Raw genomic sequence first — 22,604 nt, forward strand, 5'->3', positions numbered from 1 at the left:
CGGCCAACCCAATAAAATTACTGAGCTTTGGAATTTTTCTGGTTTAACTTTCTCTTCCTTTCAACTCTGGCCAAGTGTACCTTACCATTGTGAAAGTGGAAGGGTTTATGTCACCTGGTGCCCTGGCATCTGGAAATGAAGGGACTCTCTTTATGTAACCAATATTAAAGAGAGGAAATGAGGGAGTAAGTGGGGGAAGGAGAGCCAGTGGGGGAGACTGGAAGTATGACATTCCTCTGTCCTCCCCTCCGCTGGGTCCTCATCCTGGCAGCCTGAGAGCACTGGTGCTATGTGTGGCAATCGTGTGCACTGCCAAAGCATTTTACCTTTGCAAAAGGAGAAATGAAGCTGGTAATGCAGACCAGACCAGCGTCGGCAAACAGCCTGGCCACCTCAGCAATCCGGCGGATGTTTTCTTCTCTGTCCCAAGGAGAGAATCCAAGGTTTTTGTTGAGGCCATGACGGACGTTGTCCCCATCGAGGGAGTAGCAAGGGATGGCGTGGGAGACAAGATTCTCCTCCAGAGCAAAACTGATCGTTGTTTTTCCAGCACCAGAGAGACCTGTTCAGAATGGGCACGACAGGACAGGCACTGTCTCTGACTGTTTAAGATTATAAATTGTGCTCTGATCCGAATTGTGAACTGATCCTAATTTTTACCTAATTCAAGCATAATTAAACCCTCCTTACAATCACTGGATTGCCCTCAAATCAAAACCATTCAAATCTAGAAAAAGCAAAGTTTACTACAAGTCAAGTACTAGCATTTCTTTCAAATCTTGAAAAAACTATTTGTCCCTTGTTAGGATTATAGCCTTTCAAAGCAAAAGGCGTTCGTCAATAGGGAGACCTTGGCAGGCTGCATATGGTCCTTGGTGTGTTCTGCTTTTGGGATGGGCTGGGACCTGGGACCCTTTACCACAGTGCTCGCACCTGGACAAACGTCTCCTGGAGCAACAGAAAACAAAGAAACTATAAGGGACTAAAAATACCTGCACGCGGCCACAGTTGGGGCAAATTATAAACAGTAAGATACAAAAAGGCCAGAAACCAGCTGCCATTCCTGAGGTGCAGGCAGCAAAAGCAGGGTACTGCGCATGATTCCTGCACACAGCACCACCAAGAGGGTCAGCAGACCCCCTAAGCCACCGCTCCAGCCTGACCCCCCATCTGCCCCTACTCGCATCCCATTTAAGGAACCGGTTCGCCCCACCTCAGGAGTGAGCAAGGGCGATTGTTTCTTGTTTTCGCTCCCTCCTGCTGCAGCAGGGACCTCAATAAAGCCTTGCCTGAATCCCTTGTCTGGCCTCTTATCAATTTCTATTGATTAAGGAGTCCAAGGACCTGAGTTGGTAACACTTTGCCCGCAGTGTATTTTATAGACTAGAAAGTTGTGCATACAAATTCAGATGATGGCTTCTCTTGAAAGAAAATCAGAGGCTCTGGCAGTGGTGTCCTCATATCCCCTTATGAGAGCAATCAGCTGGAGTGGAGGGACAGCCAGCCCTTGGAGACTGGGAGGCCCACCTCCCTTGTAGATGCTGCTAGGCACCCATCTGACAAGAGAACCAACATATTGTCCTTTTGTTTTCAAGATTTTCCAAAATGATTCTCAAAACACAAAGACGGAGAACCACCCTGAGCTACGCTGTAGATGTAGTTAGAGTTGCCATATACTCTTAGGCGTCTGGAGCCTTTACATGAGAGTGGAGTTACAAGGTGCCTTTTACCACGGTTTCAAAGCACAGTGATTGGGAACACACACTATAATTTCTACATGAGGGAGAATGTAAGCAGAAAGGGAATGAGATGCTACCCGCCAAAATTACTTAAGAGCTCAAAATCTGAACCACCCTGGAAAAGGAGCCCTCTAAAAGTTCAGTTGTTCTAAAGATCTCTGAACCTGAAGAAAAATGCAGTGATGCCAAGCCACTGTCAGACAGCACCCGGAAGAGGAAGAGTCAGGACGGGGGCAGAAAAGAAAGTCAAGAAATTGTTAATACAGAGAAGACAGCAGGGGGAAAGAGGAAAAAGAAAAAGTAAGAGCAAAGAAGGGATGCAGGACAGAGAGACTTGGAAAGAAAGGTGATGTATGAAAGGTAAACAAGTATTTTCCATATTTTTAGTTATGTTTTAAAGTCATGCCCTTGGCTTTGACAGAGGATCATTAGAAGAAACGGCTACGTGAAGAATGTGTTGGCAATCTTTGTAAATCAAGCCATTGTCTGTTACATCTTTGTGTAATTCAGTTGCATTTGGATAGAAATTCGTGTGATAAATTCCTCTTAAAAGTTATGTCCACTTGTGGGGTAGGAGAAATGGGACTCCTGAATCTCTGGTACGTTCTCTTGCATCAGAAAATGAGAGAAACAATAGAAATTTCTAACACAGTTAGCTATTAAAATAGATCATTGGAATATTTATTTTAATACATTGCAGTAACACCAATTACATTTACTGAGAGTTTTACTAGGGACCAGGACTTGTGCTAAGTGCATATATGCTTTATTTCATTTTGTTCTACCTATACCTCTATGAGGCAGGTATTATCTTTATTCTCATTTTACAAATAAGGGAACCGAGGCTTAGAGAGGTTGGTTGGCTTGTCCAAAATCACACAGCTAATGTAGGTGAAGCCGGTACCCAACTCCAACTCTCTAGATTTCAAGTATTTGGTTTCTCCTGATTTGCCTGGTCAATATCCAATGTCTGTAATATGAGAATAAAAAAATAAACTAGGAAAAGATGACTTTTTGAGAATAAGAAAAGACAGGAAGTATACCCTTGAGATTTTTTTTTCTCTTCTACCTGTTCTTTTTGTCTTTCCAAGGGTGTTTTACATTAAGAAAAATGGACTTGGGCTTCCCTGGTGGCGCAGTGGTTGACAGTCCGCCTGCCAATGCAGGGGACACGGGTTCGTGCCCCGGTCCGGGAAGTTCCCACATGCCACGGAGCGGCTGGGCCCGTGAGCCATGGCCGCTGAGCCTGCGCGTCCAGAGCCTGTGCTCCGCAACGGGAAACGCCACAACAGTGAGAGGCCCGTGTACCGCAAAAAAAAAGAAAGAAAAATGGACTGTGTGGGTATGTCCTGATTCAAAATTTGGACAAACACGTGAAGGCAAAACATCTCATGAAGGCAAACACATAGCAAGAGGGAAACGTCTGGAGCACACTGTTTTATTCACTGCTGCACGTCACGTCTCTCAGAGGGAGCGGGGGAAACATATCAGGAATTGCGGCAGGTGAATCTGCCTTCTAGAACACAGCAGCCTCCTTGCCCTCTGTCCAGCCTCACCCTGGAAGCAGGGAAAGTTGTTCTTCCAGGGATGAATGAAAGCCGGAAACCAAGGGCAAGTGCCACAGGCACTAGGAAATAACTTGAAAGAGAAGAATGAGGCTGCTTTAGACAGGAATAGGAAAGGCTCAGAATACCAAGAAAAGACGCAAGGCAGGTCCTCGCTTGTTGTGTTTTCTAGAACTATCTTCAGGTTAGAATAAATCAGCATTTGTGAGCAAACAGTAACACATGAGTTGATTTCATAACCTGGATAGACATATCTTTGCATCTGAGTTCATCTCCATATGAAATATTATGTCTACGAAATGAACCTGTTTTTTCTTTTGAGTCCAGCCTATGTCGGGCCTGCATTCCCAGGAATCAACTTCCTCTACCTTGTACTCAGAGTATAAGGTAACAGCCGAGGACTAATTCCAGTTCTGTCACTAACCCTTAGCTTTGACATTCTGGAGCTATATAAACACAAGAAAAGGGAGATTCATTTGGTCACCTCGGTGGGAATGAGTTCTTTTTTTATACACAAGGGACAATACTCAGCTACGCAGAAAACATTAGTTTTGCTTCTTGCACAGATTTTAATTTTTTAAAATAAGTAAAATAGCCCCCTAGAATATTAAAACATCAGAAAAGAATAAAGAATCTCTCTAATGGACAGCCAAATGCTTGATGTCAAATTAGGAGAGCCCCGTTCATAACTGCCAGTAAATGTGTTTAGGCATGAAATTAAGAACTACAGAATTCCTTAGAGCTGAATGGGAATGTCATAATCAACTTGTCCCATCCTTTCCTGCCAAAGAGGTGAAAACAGAGAACTAGAGACATTCCATGACTTGATGGAAGTCCTATTTCTCACTGATGGGTGGAGTTAGGACTAACACCCAAGCTTTCTATCACAGCTCTCAGCCTCCTTCGAATGTTGAAATACACATGTAATATGTAGTGACACTATCTTCCTAAAAATTGCGTGTCACCATCAGTTTTCCATTAAAAAATATATAGATCTCAACACAGCATACCTGTCAGCCACACGGTACATCCTCGGAATCCACCCCTTGTTCCAACCACCTGCCCTCTCTTATTCCTGCTCACATGATGTGCCTGATACACAACATTGGTGGATTTCTGCTGGGTCTCCTACAAAACAAGAGCAAGCACAACATTCAATTAATAAAATAATAAATCTCATATGTATACATATAATAAAATACTAAAATAACAGATTACAGAAATAGTCTTCCCTAACAGAAACTCCTTTTTTTATAATTGGCACACAGAGTAACATTAATTAACTCTACTAATTTAGAAACAGACACTGCCTTTAGCATTCCCATCACTGCCCTTTGAAAGTACAATTTGAATGAGGCAATTATTGATGCAATGTAAAAGTTCTGGTTCCATGACATATTAAAATGTGTACCTTTAGGTAATGGTTAGGGGAATGTCTCTGTTTCAGTAAACGCATGCTCTTCCCAAGTCCCACGGGCATGAACTGAAAATAGCCCAAATACTCCAGCCGCTGAGGAAATAATAGGGTGAGGCTGGTTGAGCTCCTCTCTAGAGAGCTGGGAGAGGCTCCAATCACAGAACGAAGAGTTAGAGGCCATTATACCCCTCCTGTTCCCACCCAGACACAGACGTCAGCAACTTGAGAGTTTATCCCCGAAATAGGACTCCTTTCTCACAAGTACTAAAATCTGCTTCCACTTTCCCAAGGGTCAGTGTATGAACTTTTTAATCTTTCATAAAGGCCTGAAGAAATGGAAATGTACCAGTTATTAGTCTTGGAGGTTAACTCAAATCTCGAATGTATTTATTTTGGCTGTAATAAAATCAGCCCCCTGAGGGCACAGATTATCTGAGCCTGACCCTAAACTCTGACTGGAAGGTACATGTCTGATGAATAAAAAAAGGTAAAATGAGTCAATAAATACAGTTTGTGGTGGACATTAAAAAAAGTAATATGTGAAGATGTGATCCAAAGGGGAAGGGGGTGGGTCAGGGGAAACCATAATGATGGTTAAATAAAAATAAAAAGGTTAAGAATTGCCCATGTGTGTCTTTGGTATGGTAATTAAATTTTTAATGACAGATGTAATCCAAGTTGCTGAACTGTAAAAATCTATGAAGCCTTTTAAACCCTGTACATGTATACCCGCCAGAGCTAAAAAAAAAAAAAAAAAAGCTCCAATATTCTTTGAGCAAGACCCAGACAGTCTTAGAAAACTCTGGGTCACATGAGGGCAACTCTTACATTCTGGAGCAAATTAAATCACCTCTTTATGCCTTTCCTTTGGGAAAAAAAACATCAAGGGGAATACACATAGGACTGTTTGGAGGCTTATCTAGATAATGGATGGGAACATGCTCTGTAAATGGCCAAGTTCCCTACAAATGTGGATGCTGACAATGATTATTCAGTGCACAGCTGCAGCAGGAGAGCCATCTGGATTAGCACCAGGAAATCCACTTCAAGACCAAGGAGGAAGGAGCCCCCTGCTGGCCCTTGGGGGCTCAGAAAGGCCGTGCACACCCATGGGGTGGGCCTGCTAGTGAGGCACAGAGCCCAACTAAGGGGCCAGCTGGCAGGGAACAGCATTATCAGTGTCAGCGGGAACCGAGAGGTAGGTGTTGAAAGCTGGGATCGGCTGGGTTAAGTTACCTAAAACTCTCCAAGGCTAGACGCTCTGATCATCCATCAATCAAACCTGGTCAGAGCCCAAGACTTGGAAGGGGTCGGGATAGGAGACAGCAGGGGTGGCTTGCACGAGAGGACTCATAAAGGGGGACAAACGACGCTAGTCCATGAGCTATTCTAGCCATCTTTTCCCCGAGTGAATAAATCCCCTGAAGGTATCCTGGGTCTTTTGTGCCAAGTACACTTTATGGCTCAAGGAAAACATTAAAATTTTCTTTCTCTCCATTTCCTTGTTAATCCCTGCCATTAAATTCAAGAACACTGTGTGTGGATATCAGGCCCACAAGTCAGTTCATCCGTTCATTCATTGATTCTTTCAGTAAATGTTTATGTAAATGAGCTCCTACTAAGTGCCAGGGGCCATACTAGGCACTGGAAATATAATACTAAACAAAGCAGAATTCCTGGCAACATTTTAGGGGGAAATACAGACAAAAAGATCAAGTAACTGGGCCCCTCAGAGGAGAGTGTGTGTCTCAGACATATATCTCTCTACTGTATGAAGTGTATGGCTGTTAGCATAACTGAAGCCATCTTGGGCCGTTAACAGTCTCTCCTGCTCTTCTGCTGACCCTGCCAGGGACTGTAATGTAAAGTGAATCACTTCTCTGTCATCGAGGGCTTTGTAGTTAATACATACTGTTTAATAATCATTAGAACCTGGTGACCTCTCCTCTATGCCCTGTTAGTCCCCAATGACGAAAACCTTCACTGACGTATTCCTGATGCCCACGAAACTCATTACCCATTCGTAAGTCTTGACATAGAAAGGCACGTTCTGCTTCCAAGTACCTACCCCCATACTCTAGGTTAATATAAAATTGTCCCAATGGCCCCTCAGTGGCACAGAGTACAGCTGTGAATGCTCCTGGATTGTGGTGGACACAATCCTGATCCCATCCTGTGAGTGAGTTACCCCATAATAAACTGATCCATTGATTATATGGAGTCGCCTGTCTCACTTTTTTCAGTCTCAAGATGCCTTCTTAGTTCAGGGGGCACTATGTGTTCCCTCCATCCTCTGACATGAAGATATATAAAGAATACTTGCAACTCAATAATAAAGAGACAACCCGCTTTATAAAAGTGGGCAAAAGATTTGAACAGTCACTTCACAAAGGAAGATGCACAAATGGCCCGTAAGCACATGAAGAAGGGCTCCATGTCACTAGTCATGAGAGAAATGCAAATTAAAACCAAAATGAGACACTACTGATAACATCTAAAGTCAGCAAGGATGGGCTCTCATATGTTTTTGTTTGTTTTTCAATTTTAATTTAATTTTATTTTTATTTATTTACTTATTTTTGGTTGCGTTGGGTCTTCGTTGCTGTGTGTGGGTTTTCTCTAGTTGCATCGAGCCGGGCCTACTCTTAGTTGTGGTGCGCGGGCTTCTCACTGCGGTGGCTTCCCTTGTTGCAAAGCACAGGCTCTAGGTGCGCGGGCTTCAGTTGTTGCAGCACACTAGCTCAGTAGTTGTGGCTCACGGGCTCTAGAGCACAGGCTCAGTAGTTGGTGGTGCACGGGCTTAGTTGCTCCATGGCATGTGGGATCTTCCCGGACCAGGGCTAGAACCCATGTCCCCTGCATTGGCAGGTGGATTTTTAACCACTGCGCCACCAGGGAAGCCCATGTGTCCTCATATGTTGATAGTGGAGGTGTAAAGTGGTCCAACCATCTCAGAAAAAAACCTGGCAGTTTCTTGTAAAGCCGAACATTTACCTCCCTTAGGACTCAGCAATTGCATTCATAGACATTAACTCAAGAGAAATGAAAACTTATACCCACAAAAGGACTCGTACAAGAATATGATTAGCAACTTTTTTGGACAAAAACCGTAAATAACCAAGGGTCCATCAAATAGGAAAATAGATAAAAACAACAAAACAAAACACCCAGATTATAGAATACTCTTCTAATGGAATACTAATCAGCAATAAAAAGGAATGAGCTACTGATATATGCAATGAGGATGATAATAAATGAAAACATTTTGCTGAGTCAAAGAAGTCTTACCCAAAAAAACTACATGTATTCCATTTATATGACATCCCCCATCAGGGAAAACTAATTTGCAAAGTCAGAACAGCAGTTGCCTCTGGGTGATGGCAATGCTGTACGTCCTGATAATGGTTTGAGGTACACAGGTGTTTGCATTTGCCGGAACTCAGGGAATGTACACTTAAGATGGGTATTTCGTTACATGTAAATTTTACCACATGCAAAAAAAGAACCATTAAAAAAAAACTAAGCAAATACGAAAATACCTAATAGGATTCAGATGGTGGGGGACTTCCCTGGTGGTGCAGTGGTTAAGAATCTACCTGCCATGCAGGGGACACTGGTTCGATCCCTGGTCTGGTAAGATCCCACATGCCGTGGAGCAACTAAGCCCATGCACCACAACTACTAAGCCTGTGCTCTAGCGCCCACGAGCCGCAACTAATGAGCTCGTGTGCCACAACTACTGAAGCCAGTGAGCCTAGAGCCTGTGCTCCGCAACAAGAGAAGCCACTGAAATGAGAAGCCCCCCACCCCCAGCAACTAGGGAAAGCCTGCGAGCAGCAACAAAGACCCAATGCAGCCAAAAAAACGAAAAAAGATTCAGATGGTGGAATGATATTGTTCAGCACAGCTGCGTTTGTGGAAAAGGGCTCGGATCCCATCACAGCGCGTTTGACTTAAGGGGCTGCTGCCCACCTGTGCACGTGAATGCCCACCGGTGCTTAATTTGTCCACAGAGATGGGTTTTTTCCCTCTCTTTTGGCTGTTCGTTCTCCCTAGAGGCTGAGATCCAGAATAAACTCCAGGCTTTGCTAGTCTTCTGTGGAAACTTTGTTATCATCTTGTTAATTGCCTCCCCAACAAGCACTTGGTTTTCCAAAAACATCAGAGTCCACAGGAAGGAACTACTCTCTTACAGTATGTAATAGTTAATCTCTGAACTTTTGGTTTTTATTAACTGCATCTTAATCATGGGTGTTTGTCCAGATTTTCTATCACTCCAACAATGTTTTAAACAAACAAATGAAATCTTTTCAGATGGCCAGGTACTGGGGCTTTTTTGTTTTTTTCGGGAAGATATTTTGCTTCTTATTTATCTCAAATTTACCCTTGATTTTCTCCAAAAGGCAAACAAATAAAATAGAAGCAGATGTTTTGAAGGATATTTGAACTGCAAAGGGGTGAGGCAGCCGAAAACTGTTCTTTTCCTTGTTGAAACCCTTCCTTCCTTCTTAAGAGTATATGGTGTTCTAAGCTTCGGAAAGAAAGTGGCTGTCAGAAAAAGGATTCTCTCTATGGAAAGCAAAGCACATGTTAAAGAACAAATGCCTCCCTGTGAGTAGAAAAGGAGCACAGAGACGTCCTCGGCACCTCGTCTAACACTGACACTTAACCGGAAGTGGCCCAGAAACCACAAAGTTGGTGGCATACTTCTATTCTGGGTTCCTAAGGGAAAAAAATGCAAAAATCCCTAGCTTCTTCCAGGTCACTGACCCAGAAAAACTCCCAGGAGTCACAAGAGGATGGGTTTTGGCGTCAAGCAAATAGAGGTTTGAAACCCTCTTCCTAACCTACTTGCTCAGTGACCCTGGGCAAGTGATAAACATCGTCAATCCTCCATTTCCTGTTCTGTAAAATGGGGCTAAGGATAGTTTCCTCATAGGGCTGCTGAATGGATTAAATAATTTTCTATATAAAGTTCAAAGAAAATACATGACAAGGTAAGCTGTTGAGGCTTATGAGGCCCAGGAGGCATTAATCTACTCTGGAGACATTGTGGTAGTTTGAGGCCTAAGTCACCCAGATTTAGAAGTGTTCTAAGGCTTAGGGCCACTCTAAGGAAAGTCTGGGGAGGTGCGGGGGGGGGGGTCATGATCAAGTCAGACAATGGATAGGAAAGCAATTTTGTAGGGGTGAGGCATCTCACACACACACATGCACACGCACGCACGCACAGGAGCAGAGGAGGATGTTGTTGCCGTTCTGATTATCATTTTCTTTGACTCAAAGCCCAGCCAGTAACATGCCTCTCCAAGGTGCACCAGTTTGAAGCCTCCTTGTTCTACCCACCCCACACTAACTGCTCTCCTGCTGGCTGTCTCAGTCATGAATGCTTAGTCACCGGCATGAGGATGGCCTTTGCCCCAGGTTAGCCTCATGAGCTAGTAAAGATGGGACTTGATCACCCAGCCCAGGGTTGCAGTGAGTATCTCTGCCAGATCTACCCCTCACTCCCATCGGAGATGCTTAAAGGGGAGTATGAAGGAGCTTCTGGAACTCAGGGTGGGATAGGCTAGGTCACGGCAGGCCTTGGTTTTGCGTGACTAGAAGAAAAGATGCTACATGGGGAAAAGACTTCAGATGATTTCACGGCAGGGCGGGGCACCCTTGGAGCAAAATCAGAGCCTGTGCTACAGTGAGTAGGCTTATGAAAGAGAGGGCGCTGGAGGAATGAGGAAGCTGGAAAGCGCAGGTGAGTTTACGAGTTCCTCAGTGCTCAAAGGTTTTTGATGTGTGCCTAATGTCTTCAATCAAAAACAAGTAAGTGGGACTTCCCTGGTGGCGCAGTGATTAAGAATCCGCCTGCCAATGCAGGGAACATGGGTTCGAGCCCTGATCCGAGAAGATCCCACATGCCGCGGAGCAACTAAGCCTGTGCACCACAACTACTAAGCCTGCGCTCTAGAGCCTGCGAGCCACAACTACTGAAGTCTGCATGCTCCACAACAAGAGAAGCCACCACAATGAGAAGTCCACGCACCGTAACGAAGAGTATGCTCGCCACAACTAGAGAAAGCCTGCGGGCAACAACGAAGACCCAACCCAGCCAAAAATAAATTAATTAAAATAAACAAACAAACAAGTAAGTGGATTTGAATTCCCTCTACATCCTCCTGCCTCCCCCTCAGTGCAAACAAATCCACTTTCCTTCTCTAATGACAACTCTGCTGTTGCCTTTGAACTTGGCCTCACTGCTGTTGGGCTATGGTTTCGTTGCTGTCTTGCTAATTAAAAGTGTCCCAAACCTCCCTGACCTCGGTGTGCAGTTTGAAGATTCATTTAAAGGTTTGCTTGCAGAAAGCAGCAACCTCAGTAATCACCCTCTCAGGCTCATGGTAGGAGCTCCACTCTCACAGGCATTATGTCACTTATTGTTCAAAGCCCGGGAGCTGAGGAAACTGTGCATTGTGACCCATTTGCAGATCCTCAAACTACCGGCTGAAGTCCCACACCTGCACGACGCAGAACACACCGCCAGGCTTCCTGACTCCAAGTGCAGGTCTTACTCCTGCCCAGACAGAACTCCTTGTTTCCAGTCCCAGCTGTGGGACCTTTGTGTCACAGCTTCCTCATTGAGGACTAAATGATATCACGCATATCATGGCTTTTGATACTACATAAAAATGTAAATAATCAAAAGATCATTCTTACTTCATTTTCATTACTTAACCTGAGTAGCTTCAAATGTTTTACCATTACAAATATCTATTTATATTTATTTCCTTTCAGAGTATTTCCTTGGGGTCTATAGCCCAAAGTGAAACAACTGAGTATGAAAAGTTATAAACTTTCGTTAAGTCTTATTACGTATTGCCAGTTCATTTTCCAGAAAGACAGAGCCAAGTTACCAGGCTACCACAATATACATGTTTCTAAATATTCCAACTAACTTGTTATGTTTGCAGTTTTAATGTTTTTTCCCCCTAGATTACTTCGTACCTATTTAGTTACTAGTAAGAATAGGTATTTTTCCATGTTGTAAGTTACTTATGATATTTGTGCGTTTGTCTCTTTTGGTATTAAGTAAGGACAATCTAGGCAATGACCTCATCCACTTTTTAAAAATGTATCGTGGGCGGATTCCCTGGCAGTCCAGTGGTTAGGACTCTGAGCTTCCACTGCAGGGGGCACGGGTTCCATCCCTGGTTGGGGAACTAAGATCCTGTATGCTGTGTGGTGCAGCCAAAAGCATATTGGTACTTTTTTCTGTATTTTGTATAGTAAAAATTTTATTAATTATAATATACACTTCTTGTTCACTTTCCTTTTGATAGACACTTTATTATATAGCACAGATATTATATGTAATATGTTATATCATATTAAAAGGTATTTTAAGAATATATAAAAATATTCCTGTTGTCTTTGATGTCTTCCATTTGATCATTCATCATAGCTGAGCCAAATATGTTCTTTAGACCTCTATTTTGATATGATTAAACTATTCTATCTATTTGGATACATCTGACATTTTAATAATGTGTCATGTGCTTACATGGGTCAATTTTATTTCTTTTCCATCATTATTATCCAGTGATCTCAAAATATGTTATAATTCATTTCCCTATTACTTTGAAAATCTTTTAGTAGTTTGAATCTATTTCTAGAATTCTTATATATTTATAATTCTTATGTATTTATAAGTTATGTATTCTTACGTGTTTCTACAGAATTTTTCTACTTTTAGTGTGGACACCTATGGTACTGATAGTTGTTGCTCTGTAATATGTTTTAAAATTCTGGAGATAAAAAGCTCTTTCTTGGGAATTCCCTGGCGGTCCAGTGGTTAGAACTGAGTGCTTTCACTGCCGGGGCCCGGGTTCGATCTCTGGTCAGGGAACTAAGATCCCGCCAAGTTATGTGGCCAAAAAAAAAAAAAAAAAAGCTCTTTCTTTAAAAATGTTTTTTTCAACTTTAGTTTAAAACACATTTTTCCATGGAAATAAAATTAGTCAAGTCTTGTTGAGAACATGCAACGCCTCACTATGATTTCCCCTGCTAGTCTCGCTAATTCTCAAAGAACCTCAACATCATAATACAGAAAAAGGAATCATTACCTAAAGATGTTCATAATAATATTATTTAAAATAGAAGCCATCAAAATGTCCATCAATTAAATAACTTATGGCATACCCATATGCTGAATGTGCACATCTGTATTTACTGACCTCAGACTATATCATGCTGTATGCCCAAATGCGAAAACAGGTTACAGAGGAAATAACATGAATCCCATTCTAAATCATATATATCTATATGCCAGACCCCGTGAACCCAGGAGCCCGGGCGCCAACACCACCCCCTTGTCGCCCTCTCGACGCCCCCTCAACGCCGCGGGGACAGAGAGAGGCCTGCGCCACGAGGGGTACAATTGTTAGGAGTTGCCAATCGGGCAGGGAGCACACTGGGCGGACCAGGCAGGATCCCTGCTCTGGCCTGACATCATATTTGACGTAACAACCACGTTATGTCACCTCCCATTCACTGTGAGAAAAACACCACGCCAACTCCAAGAAAGGGGCATTCTACCAAATACCTGATCAGTACTCCTCCAAAGCGTGAAGGTCATCAAAAACAATGACAGTCTGAGAAGCTGTCACTGTCAAGGGGAGCTTAAGGAGACATGACAACTAAATGCAATGTGGGATGGGATCCTGGAACAGAAAAAAATATTTGATAAAAATTAAGGAAATCTGAAAAAAGTATGGACTTCAGTTAATGATAATGTGTCTTCAGTTCCTTAATTGTAACAAATGTGCCACACTTAAGTTAGTAACAGTGTAACCTAAGCGCAGGATACATGGGAATTCTGTATCATCTTCTCAATTGTTTCCATAAATCTAAAACTGTTCTAAAAAATAAAGTCTATTTTTTAAAAGAGTGCATTTTTACAAGATTTGGCAATAAATAAAATACTTTATAATCACCTTGGCTTCTGCACTGCTGAATTCTTTATCTTCCTGATCATATTTCTTAAAATCACTGACTCTATTATTTTACTTCTAATTTAAGGATTAAAATTACTTGGAGTTATTTGAGAAATCCTTTTATAAGCACACCATGGAGTAAAGAGGAAGGACAGAAAGATAAATAAATAAGACATTGATAAGAGTTAAACACATAGATAAGTTGTGACATACCCACATTTTTATGGTGACATTCTAAAATATTACAAGAAAGAAAGATTTTGGTTTTAGAGGAAACTGGTGAAACCTAGCAATGCCCTCTTCTGAGCCCCTTTTGTGCCTCCAAAATGGAGGTGAATTAATTCTCTTTCAGCCTCTTTCAGCCCTCCTTATGTCCCCAAACCTCCTGTTATGACACATGCAGCCCTTAATCTTCCATATGGAGGGATGTGAGTAAATAACATAAAAAAGGAGGAGGAGGAAGGAGATCTGAAACTCCTTAGGGGAGAAAAAAGAAAAACCCTCAAAATGGCTGTTTTTTGCTTCAGAAGCAGGAAAGTGGAAGAGAAGCTATTAGATGAAGTTTATTGCAGGGTAAAAGAGTTAATATTTTTGGACCAAAGAATCTGGAAGTTGCAACTGTCCTAGAGTGGACTCAGGATGGAGAAATATGTGGCTGGAAGTTGGGGGTGTATGTGTGTGGAGTTCCTTCTCAGGACCCCCAGGAGAGGGGTTCACACACCCACAGATGCTCACAAATCTTCACACCTGGACCCAAAATCCTCCTTCAGCGATTTGGGTGGGGACAGCTCACACCTGCACTGAGAAGCAGGTGGAAAGATGGTGAGTAAGGACAGGGGAAGTTTAGATTCCATGGTTATACCGGGGGTAGCAATATTCCTGGCACATTAGACTGACAGTTTTAAAAAACCATTTCCTGATGGAGAAAGGTTCTTTTTTTTTTTTTGCGGTACGCGGGCCTCTCACTGTTGTGGCCTCTCCTGTTGCGGAGCACAGGCTCCAGACGTGCAGGCTCAGAGGCCATGGCTCATGGGCCTAGCCACTCGGCAGCATGTGGGATCTTCCTGGACCGGGGCACGAACCCATGTCCCCTGCCTCGGCAGGCGGACTCTCAACCACTGCGCCACCAGGGAAGCCCGAGAAAGGTTCTTGATGAAACTTTTCCAAGGCCTGCGTAACTCATTTCCAAGTTAATCTCTGGAATATGACTTGTTCTTAAAATGACTCTGAGGGCTTATAGGAGCCACTGCTCTCATTCCTCTCTAATTATGTATCATCCATCTACAGGTCCTGTTTTTCTTCATAGTATCTATCTCTCATATGAGGATCTTACTTCCAGTTTCCACTGTTCACACCCTGACCTAGACCCTTACCATGACTTCCACTTTAGTGCTCAGGCCTATTTCCCCGTTACGTGGTGAGCGGGCCTCCAGATGGTCTTCAGTCTTAGTCCAGAACCAGTGGCCTCATCTGTGCCACCCTCTCCAACAGAACTTGCTCCAGGTTCTCCTGGCTTGCTTCTCATATATAATCACATTTCACTCCTCAGCCCTCCGGATGCTATGAACTCCTTCTGCTCTGACCTTTTCTTGTCTTCTTGACCATAATTTGGAGTCTCCTCTTGGCTGGACTGCCCTCCACTGCCATGAATGACTATCCGCGTGGCTTGGCCCGGCTTTTTGTTTTGTTTTTTTTTGGCGGCATGCGGACCTCTCAGTGTTGTGGCCTCTCCCGTTGCGGAGCACAGGCTCCGGATGCGCAGGCTCAGCGGCCATGGCTCACGGGCCCAGCCGCTCCGCGGCATGTGGGATCTTCCCGGACCGGGGCACGAACCCGTGTCCCCTGCATCGGCAGGCGGACTCTCAACCACTGCGCCACCAGGGAAGCCCTGGCCCGGCTTTTTGAACCTTATTCCTCAGCACTGTCCCCCGTGAATCTTGCTCGTCCTGGTCTCCCCAAGGTTGTAAAGCATTCATCACATCCATCCCTTGGCTCAGAACCCCTTTAATAATCTTTAGTTCTCTCACTTCCTCTTCCAACTGACAATCAGACAAATTTTCTAAAACACCTTTTAATCATGTTATTTTTGTATTCAAAACTTTCAACGGTTCCCCATTGAATGAAGTCCTTACACAGAATAAAGTCCTAATTCTTAGATTGGAATTTAAGGCCCTTCATTTGCAGGCTCCAGCGACCATTTCGATAACCTTTTCTACTCTCGGCTGCAGAACTTCTATTCCAAGCAGGAGGTTTTGAACACAGCTCATTCTGGCTTTGCACCTTTTCTCATTCAGCCCATCCTATCTGGAAGAATCTCTTCATACCCTCCACCTAACCACACACTGCCTGTTCTTCAAGCAGCACAGGGTGTTTCCTGGTGGCCTATTGGTTAGGATCCTGGGCTTTCATTGCCATGGCCAGGGTTCAACCCCAGGTCAGGGAACTGAGATCCTGGAAGCCGCATGGTGTGGTCAAAATAAACAAGGAGCAGAAACCCCGTGGGTTCAAAATACCTTCCTTGATGCCTCTCTGCTGAACTCCTGTCCCCATTAGATCCTGGATATTTTAGACTTATATCTAATGTTTTATAGACTTAGAGACTTGCATTTTAGACTTCACTGTCAACCCTACATGGTGGCGGCCGTAGCTTATACAGCTTTGATTTCCCAACAGGGCCCAGCTAAGAGGAAATAATATAGATTTTGAGGCTGGACAGTTTAGAGTCAATTCAACTTCTGACTCCACTAAAACCTTGAATAAGTTAGGTCTAACCTCTCTAAGTCTCCCCAAATTGTGGGATTATAATTCTTGTTAACTGCTGCAAGGATTAAAAAGAGCAAGCAAATGTGACATAGCTGGACTTCATTAAGTATTCAGTAAACACTTGTTAAATGAATAATAGAAGTTTAATAAATATTTTGCTGGCTGATTGACAGATGTGGATATCCTTAAACAAACTCTGGTCCTCATCCGCACATATGCTTTAGTATCACTACTCAATAACATGACATATTCTAAACTGTGGTTACAGCCACCTTTATGGCTAAGAAGATTACCCCCTTCTTTTTTTTTTAATAGATCTTTACCAGAGTATAATTGCTTCACGATACTGTGTTAGTTTCTGTTGTACACCAAAGTGAATCAGCCATCTGCATACACATGTCCCCATATCCTCTCCCTCTTGAGCCTCCCTCCCACCCTCCATATCCCACCCCTCTAGGTCATCACAAAGCACCGAGTTGATCTCCCTGTGCTCTGCAGCTGCTTCCCACTAGCTAACTATTTTACATTCGGTAGTGTATATATGTCAATGCTACTCTCACTTCACCCCAGCTTCTCCCTCCCACTCCGTATCGTCAAGTCAATTCTCTATGTCTACATCTTTATTCCTGCCCTGCAACTAGGTTCATCAGTACCTTTTTTTTTTTTAGATTCCATATATATGCATTAGCATACAGTATTTGTTTTTCTCCTTCTGACTTACTTCACTCTGTATGACAGACTCTAGGTCCCTCCACCTCACTACAAATAATTCAATTTCATTCCTTTTTATGGCTGAGTAATATTCCATTGTATATATGTGCCACATCTTCTTTATCCATTCATCTGTCGATGGACACTTAGGTTGGTTCCATGTCCTGGCTATTGTAAATAGTGCTGCAATGAACATTGTGGTACATGACTCTTTTTGAATTATGGTTTTCTCAGGGTACATGCCCAATAGTGGGATTGCCAGGTCATATGGTAGTTCTATTTTTAGTTTTTTAAGGAACCTCCATACTGTTTTCCATAGTGGTTGTATCAATTTATATTCCCACCAACATTGCAGGGGGGTTCCCTTTTCTCCACACCCTTTCCAGCATTTATTGTTTCTAGATTTTTTGATAATGGCCATTCTGACTGGTGTGAGGTGATACCTCATTGTGGTTTTGATTTGCATTTCTCTAATAATTAGTGATGTTGAGCATCTTTTCATGCGCCTCTTGGCCATCTGTATGTCTTCCTTGGTGAAATGTCTATTTAGGTCTTCTGCCCATTTTTTAATTGGATTGTTTTTTTTTTTGATATTGAGCACCATGAGCTGTTTGTATATTTTGGAGATTAACCCTTTGTCTGTTGTTTCATTTGCAAATATTTTCTCCCATTCTGAAGGTTGTCTTTTTGTCTTGTTTATGGTTTCCTTTGCTGTGCAAAAGCTTTTAAGTTTAATTAAGTCCCATTTGTTTATTTTTGTTTGTATTTCCATTACTGTAGGAGGTGGGTCAAAAAAGATCTTGCTGTGGTTTATGTCAAAGAATGTTTTTCCTATGTTTTCCTCTAAGAGTTTTACAGTGGCCGGTCTTAATTTAGGTCTTTAATCCATTTGGAGTTTATTTTTGTGTATGGTGTTAGGTAGTGTTTTAATTTCATTCTTTTACATGTAGCTGTCCAGTTTTCCTAGCACCACTTATTGAAGAGGCTGTCTTCTCTCCATTGTATGTTCTTGCCTCCTTTGTCGTAAATTAGGTGACCATATGTGCATGGGTTTATCTCTGGGCATTCTATCCTGTACCATTGATCTACATTTCTGTTTTTGTGCCAGTACTGTACTGTCTTCATTACTGTAGCTTTGTAGTATAGTCTGAAGTCGGGTAGCCTGATTCCTCCAACACCATTTTGCTTTCTCAAGATTGCTTTGGCTATTCAGTGTCTTTTGTGTTTCCATATGAATTGTAAGATTTTTTGTTCTAATTCTGTGAAGAATGCCATTCGTAGTTTGATAGGGATTGCACTGAATCTGTAGATTGCTTTGGGTAGTACAGTCATTTTCACAGTATTGATTCTTCTCCATCTGTTTATGTCATCTTTGATTCCTTTCATCAGTGTTTTATAGTTTTCTGAGTACAAGTCTTTCACTTCCTTAGGCAGGTTTATTCCTGGGTATTTTATTCTTTTTGTTGCAATGGTAAATGGGATTGTTTCCTTAATTTCTCTTTCTGATTTTTCATCATTAGTGTATAGGAATGCCAGAGATTTCTGTGCATTAATTTTGTATCCTGCAGAAGGTTACCCCCTTCTTAAAGTGAGACCTGCCATGTCCTAAGTCTTCTCACAGCCTTCACTACAGAACACAGCCAAAGCAGTCCAAACCTTATAATAAACAGAACTCCCATTCACAAATGCATTTGTAAAATATTCTTTGAAATTTGCTTCAAGGAACTGTGTATAACAATTTGTGATTATAGTTCTGGTGAGTTTCCCATATTCTTTGAGAATCAATTAAGCTGATGGGACCTAACATATTTCAGTTAGTGCTGAAATCTAAGTCATTAACACTTAAATCCAATAGAATACAGAACTGGACGCTTATTTAATGCATTGCTTGAATAAGTTAAATGAACCACATCCTCTGTGAGCACATCCTCACATGGATTATTTCACTGTTTTTTCCTTCACAAATATAAACAACCCAGAGACAGGCAACTAAAATGTATATTATTGTGAACTAAAAGAGCCCATCAGCTTGAAATGGCCTGAAATCACCATTATGAAAAGTTTACATCAAAAGGCTGTTATATGGAAACATTGTTTACTCTCTGTTCAAAAAAAATCAGATTAAAAATTCATCTGCTACATTGCCTATATTCTTGGTTCACAGTGAGGCAGATTCCTAAGGATAAGAAAGGTCACTTAAACCTATCAAGCTCTGGAGTAAACCGACTCATAGAACGCTCGTGTGGTCATATCTGCCCAGCTCAAAGACTTCTTTTTATGTGTAATATTTTCATGATTCAATTAAGAGAACTCAGGAAAAGGAAATAAGATCAGAAGGCAGTCTTCCATTTGATCATTAAGCACGGACTCTGAAACAAAGACCTACTTATAGCACAGGGAAGTATACTCACCTATATGGGAAAAGAATCTGAAAAAGATTATATATATATATATATATATATATATACATATCACTTTGCTGTACCCCGAAACTAACACAACATTGTAAATCAACTATACTTCAATTTAAAAAAAAAAAAAAGAGTGGACCCAGAGAAGGCTTCTGCCTCTGTAAAGAAGCACAAAGCAAAGGGCAATTGTGAAAGAAACAGATTAATGCCTTTCTCAAGACTCACTGTCATTATTAGGAGTAAAGGACTCTAATCCATTGCAATATGACTTCTATGCCCCGCAGTAGGTTCACACAGATTAAATTACTGCATGTAAATTGTTTAAAACAGCGCCTAATCAGTAGTCACCATAACGATCGGCACTGACAAGATCTTCAGTGTTCATCTGACTTGATCTCTTTCCCCTGCATACTCTACTTAGTGAGTCTGCCTGGGCACAGCTACAGACTCAGCCTCCCCAACTACTCTCCCCAGACATCGCTGCTTGTACTGCATTGACCCAAGTGCAACCAATGCAGGGGCTGAATCAGTGAGGTTCTCTTAAGAATTTAAGCTATACAAAACACCCAGTCAGTTACATACTCAGTCCTTAGATTGGAGATTCATGTAGAACCTGTACTAGAGTTGCCAAATCAAGGCACTGGGAGCAGAAACTGAGAGGCCACGAATCCGTAAAACAATGTCTCCCTTCCACTTTATCCCACTGACCACTCTTTTCTGGAAAACTCCCTCTTTCCTTAGCTTCCAAGATATTATTCTATCCCTGTGCCTTTCTGCCTTCTCACGTCTCCTCCAGAGGCTCCTTCACACACGCCTCCTCCGCATCCCTTAGATATCAGGGTTCTTCTCCAGCGCCCTTCCACTCTTCCCCTACACATCCCTTAGTGACTCTCACCTGTTCCCAAGGCTTTGTCTACTATTAATATGTATGGAGTGCAAAATCTCTATCTTCAAATATCAATATCTATCTATATATATATATATTTATTTATTTTTTGCAGTACGCGGGCCTCTCACTGCTGTGGCCTCTCCCGTTGCGGAGCACTGGCTCCGGACGCGCAGGCTCAGCGGCCATGGCTCACGGGCCCAGCCGCTCCGTGGCATGTGGGATCTTCCCGGACCGGGGCACGAACCCGTGTCCCCTGCATCAGCAGGTGGACTCTCAACCACTGCGCCACCAGGGAAGTCCCAGATATCAATATTTAAATGCCTAGCAGGTATAGTCACCCAGAGCCACTGAAACTCAGCATCGACAAGAAGTCATTTTCTTGTCATCACCCCTTACTCCTTTTCCCATATTCCTCATCATTTGTAATGGCCCACAAATCTATGTATTATTTAAGCTAGGAGACATCCTACTGCACCCTCCCTCATTAAAAAAAAAATCAATCTATCACTGAGTCCTGTCAATTTTAGCTAAGAGATACCTCTCGAATCATCTCACTGTTGTTAGCTAATCACTCACGAGAACCTCCCTGACAGCCTTCAAACTGGACTCCTCATCTCTCTCAAGCTATTCTCTCCTTTGCCACCAGAGTAAAATTCTCTTGCTTAAAATCCTTTGGCTTCTATGGTAAAGTCCAGAGACGTCAATTTGGTGCCATGACCTCCTTTTCCAGCTTTATCTACTGCCCTTCGTGGCCTTGAACCCCATGCACCAGTCCAGAACAAGCCCCCACCACGCCGTTCTTCTGTGCTTTCACCCACATTTTCCTTGCTTGGAGTGCCCTTCTCTCGATTTGTCTCTTACTCACTCACGAAGGTGTGGCGTAAACATTGCTGTGAGCCTTTGGCTAATTTCCCCACCCACAGACAGACTTAGCTTCTTCCTCTGACCCCACAGTATCCTGTTTCTACTGATAGTTCATTTCCCAAACTTACTTAAGACTCTGATGTAAGACTCTGAGAGGGTATTTGTTAAAAACACAGATTCCCAGGACTCTCCCCAAGAGATTCTGATTCATTTGGTCTGGGGTAGGGCCCAGGAACCTGTAGTTGTTTCGAAAGTGCCTCAGGTGACTTTAATGCTCAGGCAAATCTAGGAGACACTAACGATACTAGAGAACTTATGTTAATTATGGTCACAGTAGTCCCCCCTGATTTGCAGGGAATACATTCCAAGACCCCCAGTGAATGCCTGAAACAGCAGATAGTACTGAACCCTACACATACTATGTGTTTTCCTATATTAATTGGCAGGTAGCTTATACTGCATGGACATGCTGGACAAAGGAATGACTCACATCCTAGACGGGACGGAGCGGGACAGTGGAAGATTTTACCATACTACTCAGAACAGTGCACGGTTTAAAACTCGTAACTTGTTTATTTCTGGAATTTTCCATGTAATATTTTCACACGATGGTTCAACTCGGGAAACTGAAACTGCGGAAAGTGAAACAGCGGATAAGGAGGGACTATTGTATTTACTGACATGTCTGTCCACTTCACCAGATTGGGAACTTGCCAGTCTGCTCTATCCACATTTGTCTTGGAATCCATGTACCTATAATATCATAGGAGTTTAGAATTTACTGAATGAATGTTAAGTATGTTTACTCAAACTAATTTTTCATTCCCAGGATAGTTCACAAAATTTGATTCGTTATTCAAATGTGTATTATGGGCGAAGGTAGAGGGCCAGGGGCTGAGATAGACTTGGAAGAACATGGCTGCGCAGGTGGTAAGATTCGGTGATAAGAATGTCAAACATTTTTTCAAAATCTTGGCTGAGTTACAGATTTGGAGGCAGCCAAACCTGTTAGTATTGTCTGATGAATTTAACAATATGAATAAAACTCACAGTGCAGAAAGACACACACTCTTCCTCCCACCCTCAACTGGATGTATATTCCCTTAAAGAAGCAGAACGGCATAAAGGTTAACATGGGTTCCACGTCAGAGTGACTGGTAGGGCCTCCTGGTTCTTCTGGTGCCAGCTGCGTGCCCTTGAGCAAATTACTTAACCATTCCATTCCTTCTTTTGTAGAATTGTTTTCATAACATTTTCTGCC

The 22,604-nt window shown here is 42.6% G+C and overlaps 1 protein-coding gene across 6 annotated transcripts in view; it reads right to left on the bottom strand.

Moving 5' to 3' along the window:
- The window catches only part of PAPSS2 (3'-phosphoadenosine 5'-phosphosulfate synthase 2), a 79,696-nt gene that overhangs the window by 24,470 nt on the left and 32,622 nt on the right, over positions 1–22,604 (bottom strand). For all 6 annotated transcript variants that reach the window (XM_060034534.1, XM_060034532.1, XM_060034533.1 and 3 more), the window contains exons 2-3: positions 4,315–4,432; positions 327–562 (exon numbers count right to left, since the gene is read on the bottom strand). In XM_060034534.1, the coding sequence (XP_059890517.1) occupies positions 327–562; positions 4,315–4,432 (354 nt within the window). The remainder of the gene's footprint in view (positions 1–326; positions 563–4,314; positions 4,433–22,604) is intronic.

This window comes from Delphinus delphis, chromosome 16 (genome assembly GCF_949987515.2).
Source record: "Delphinus delphis chromosome 16, mDelDel1.2, whole genome shotgun sequence".
Taxonomy (NCBI): domain Eukaryota; kingdom Metazoa; phylum Chordata; class Mammalia; order Artiodactyla; family Delphinidae; genus Delphinus; species Delphinus delphis.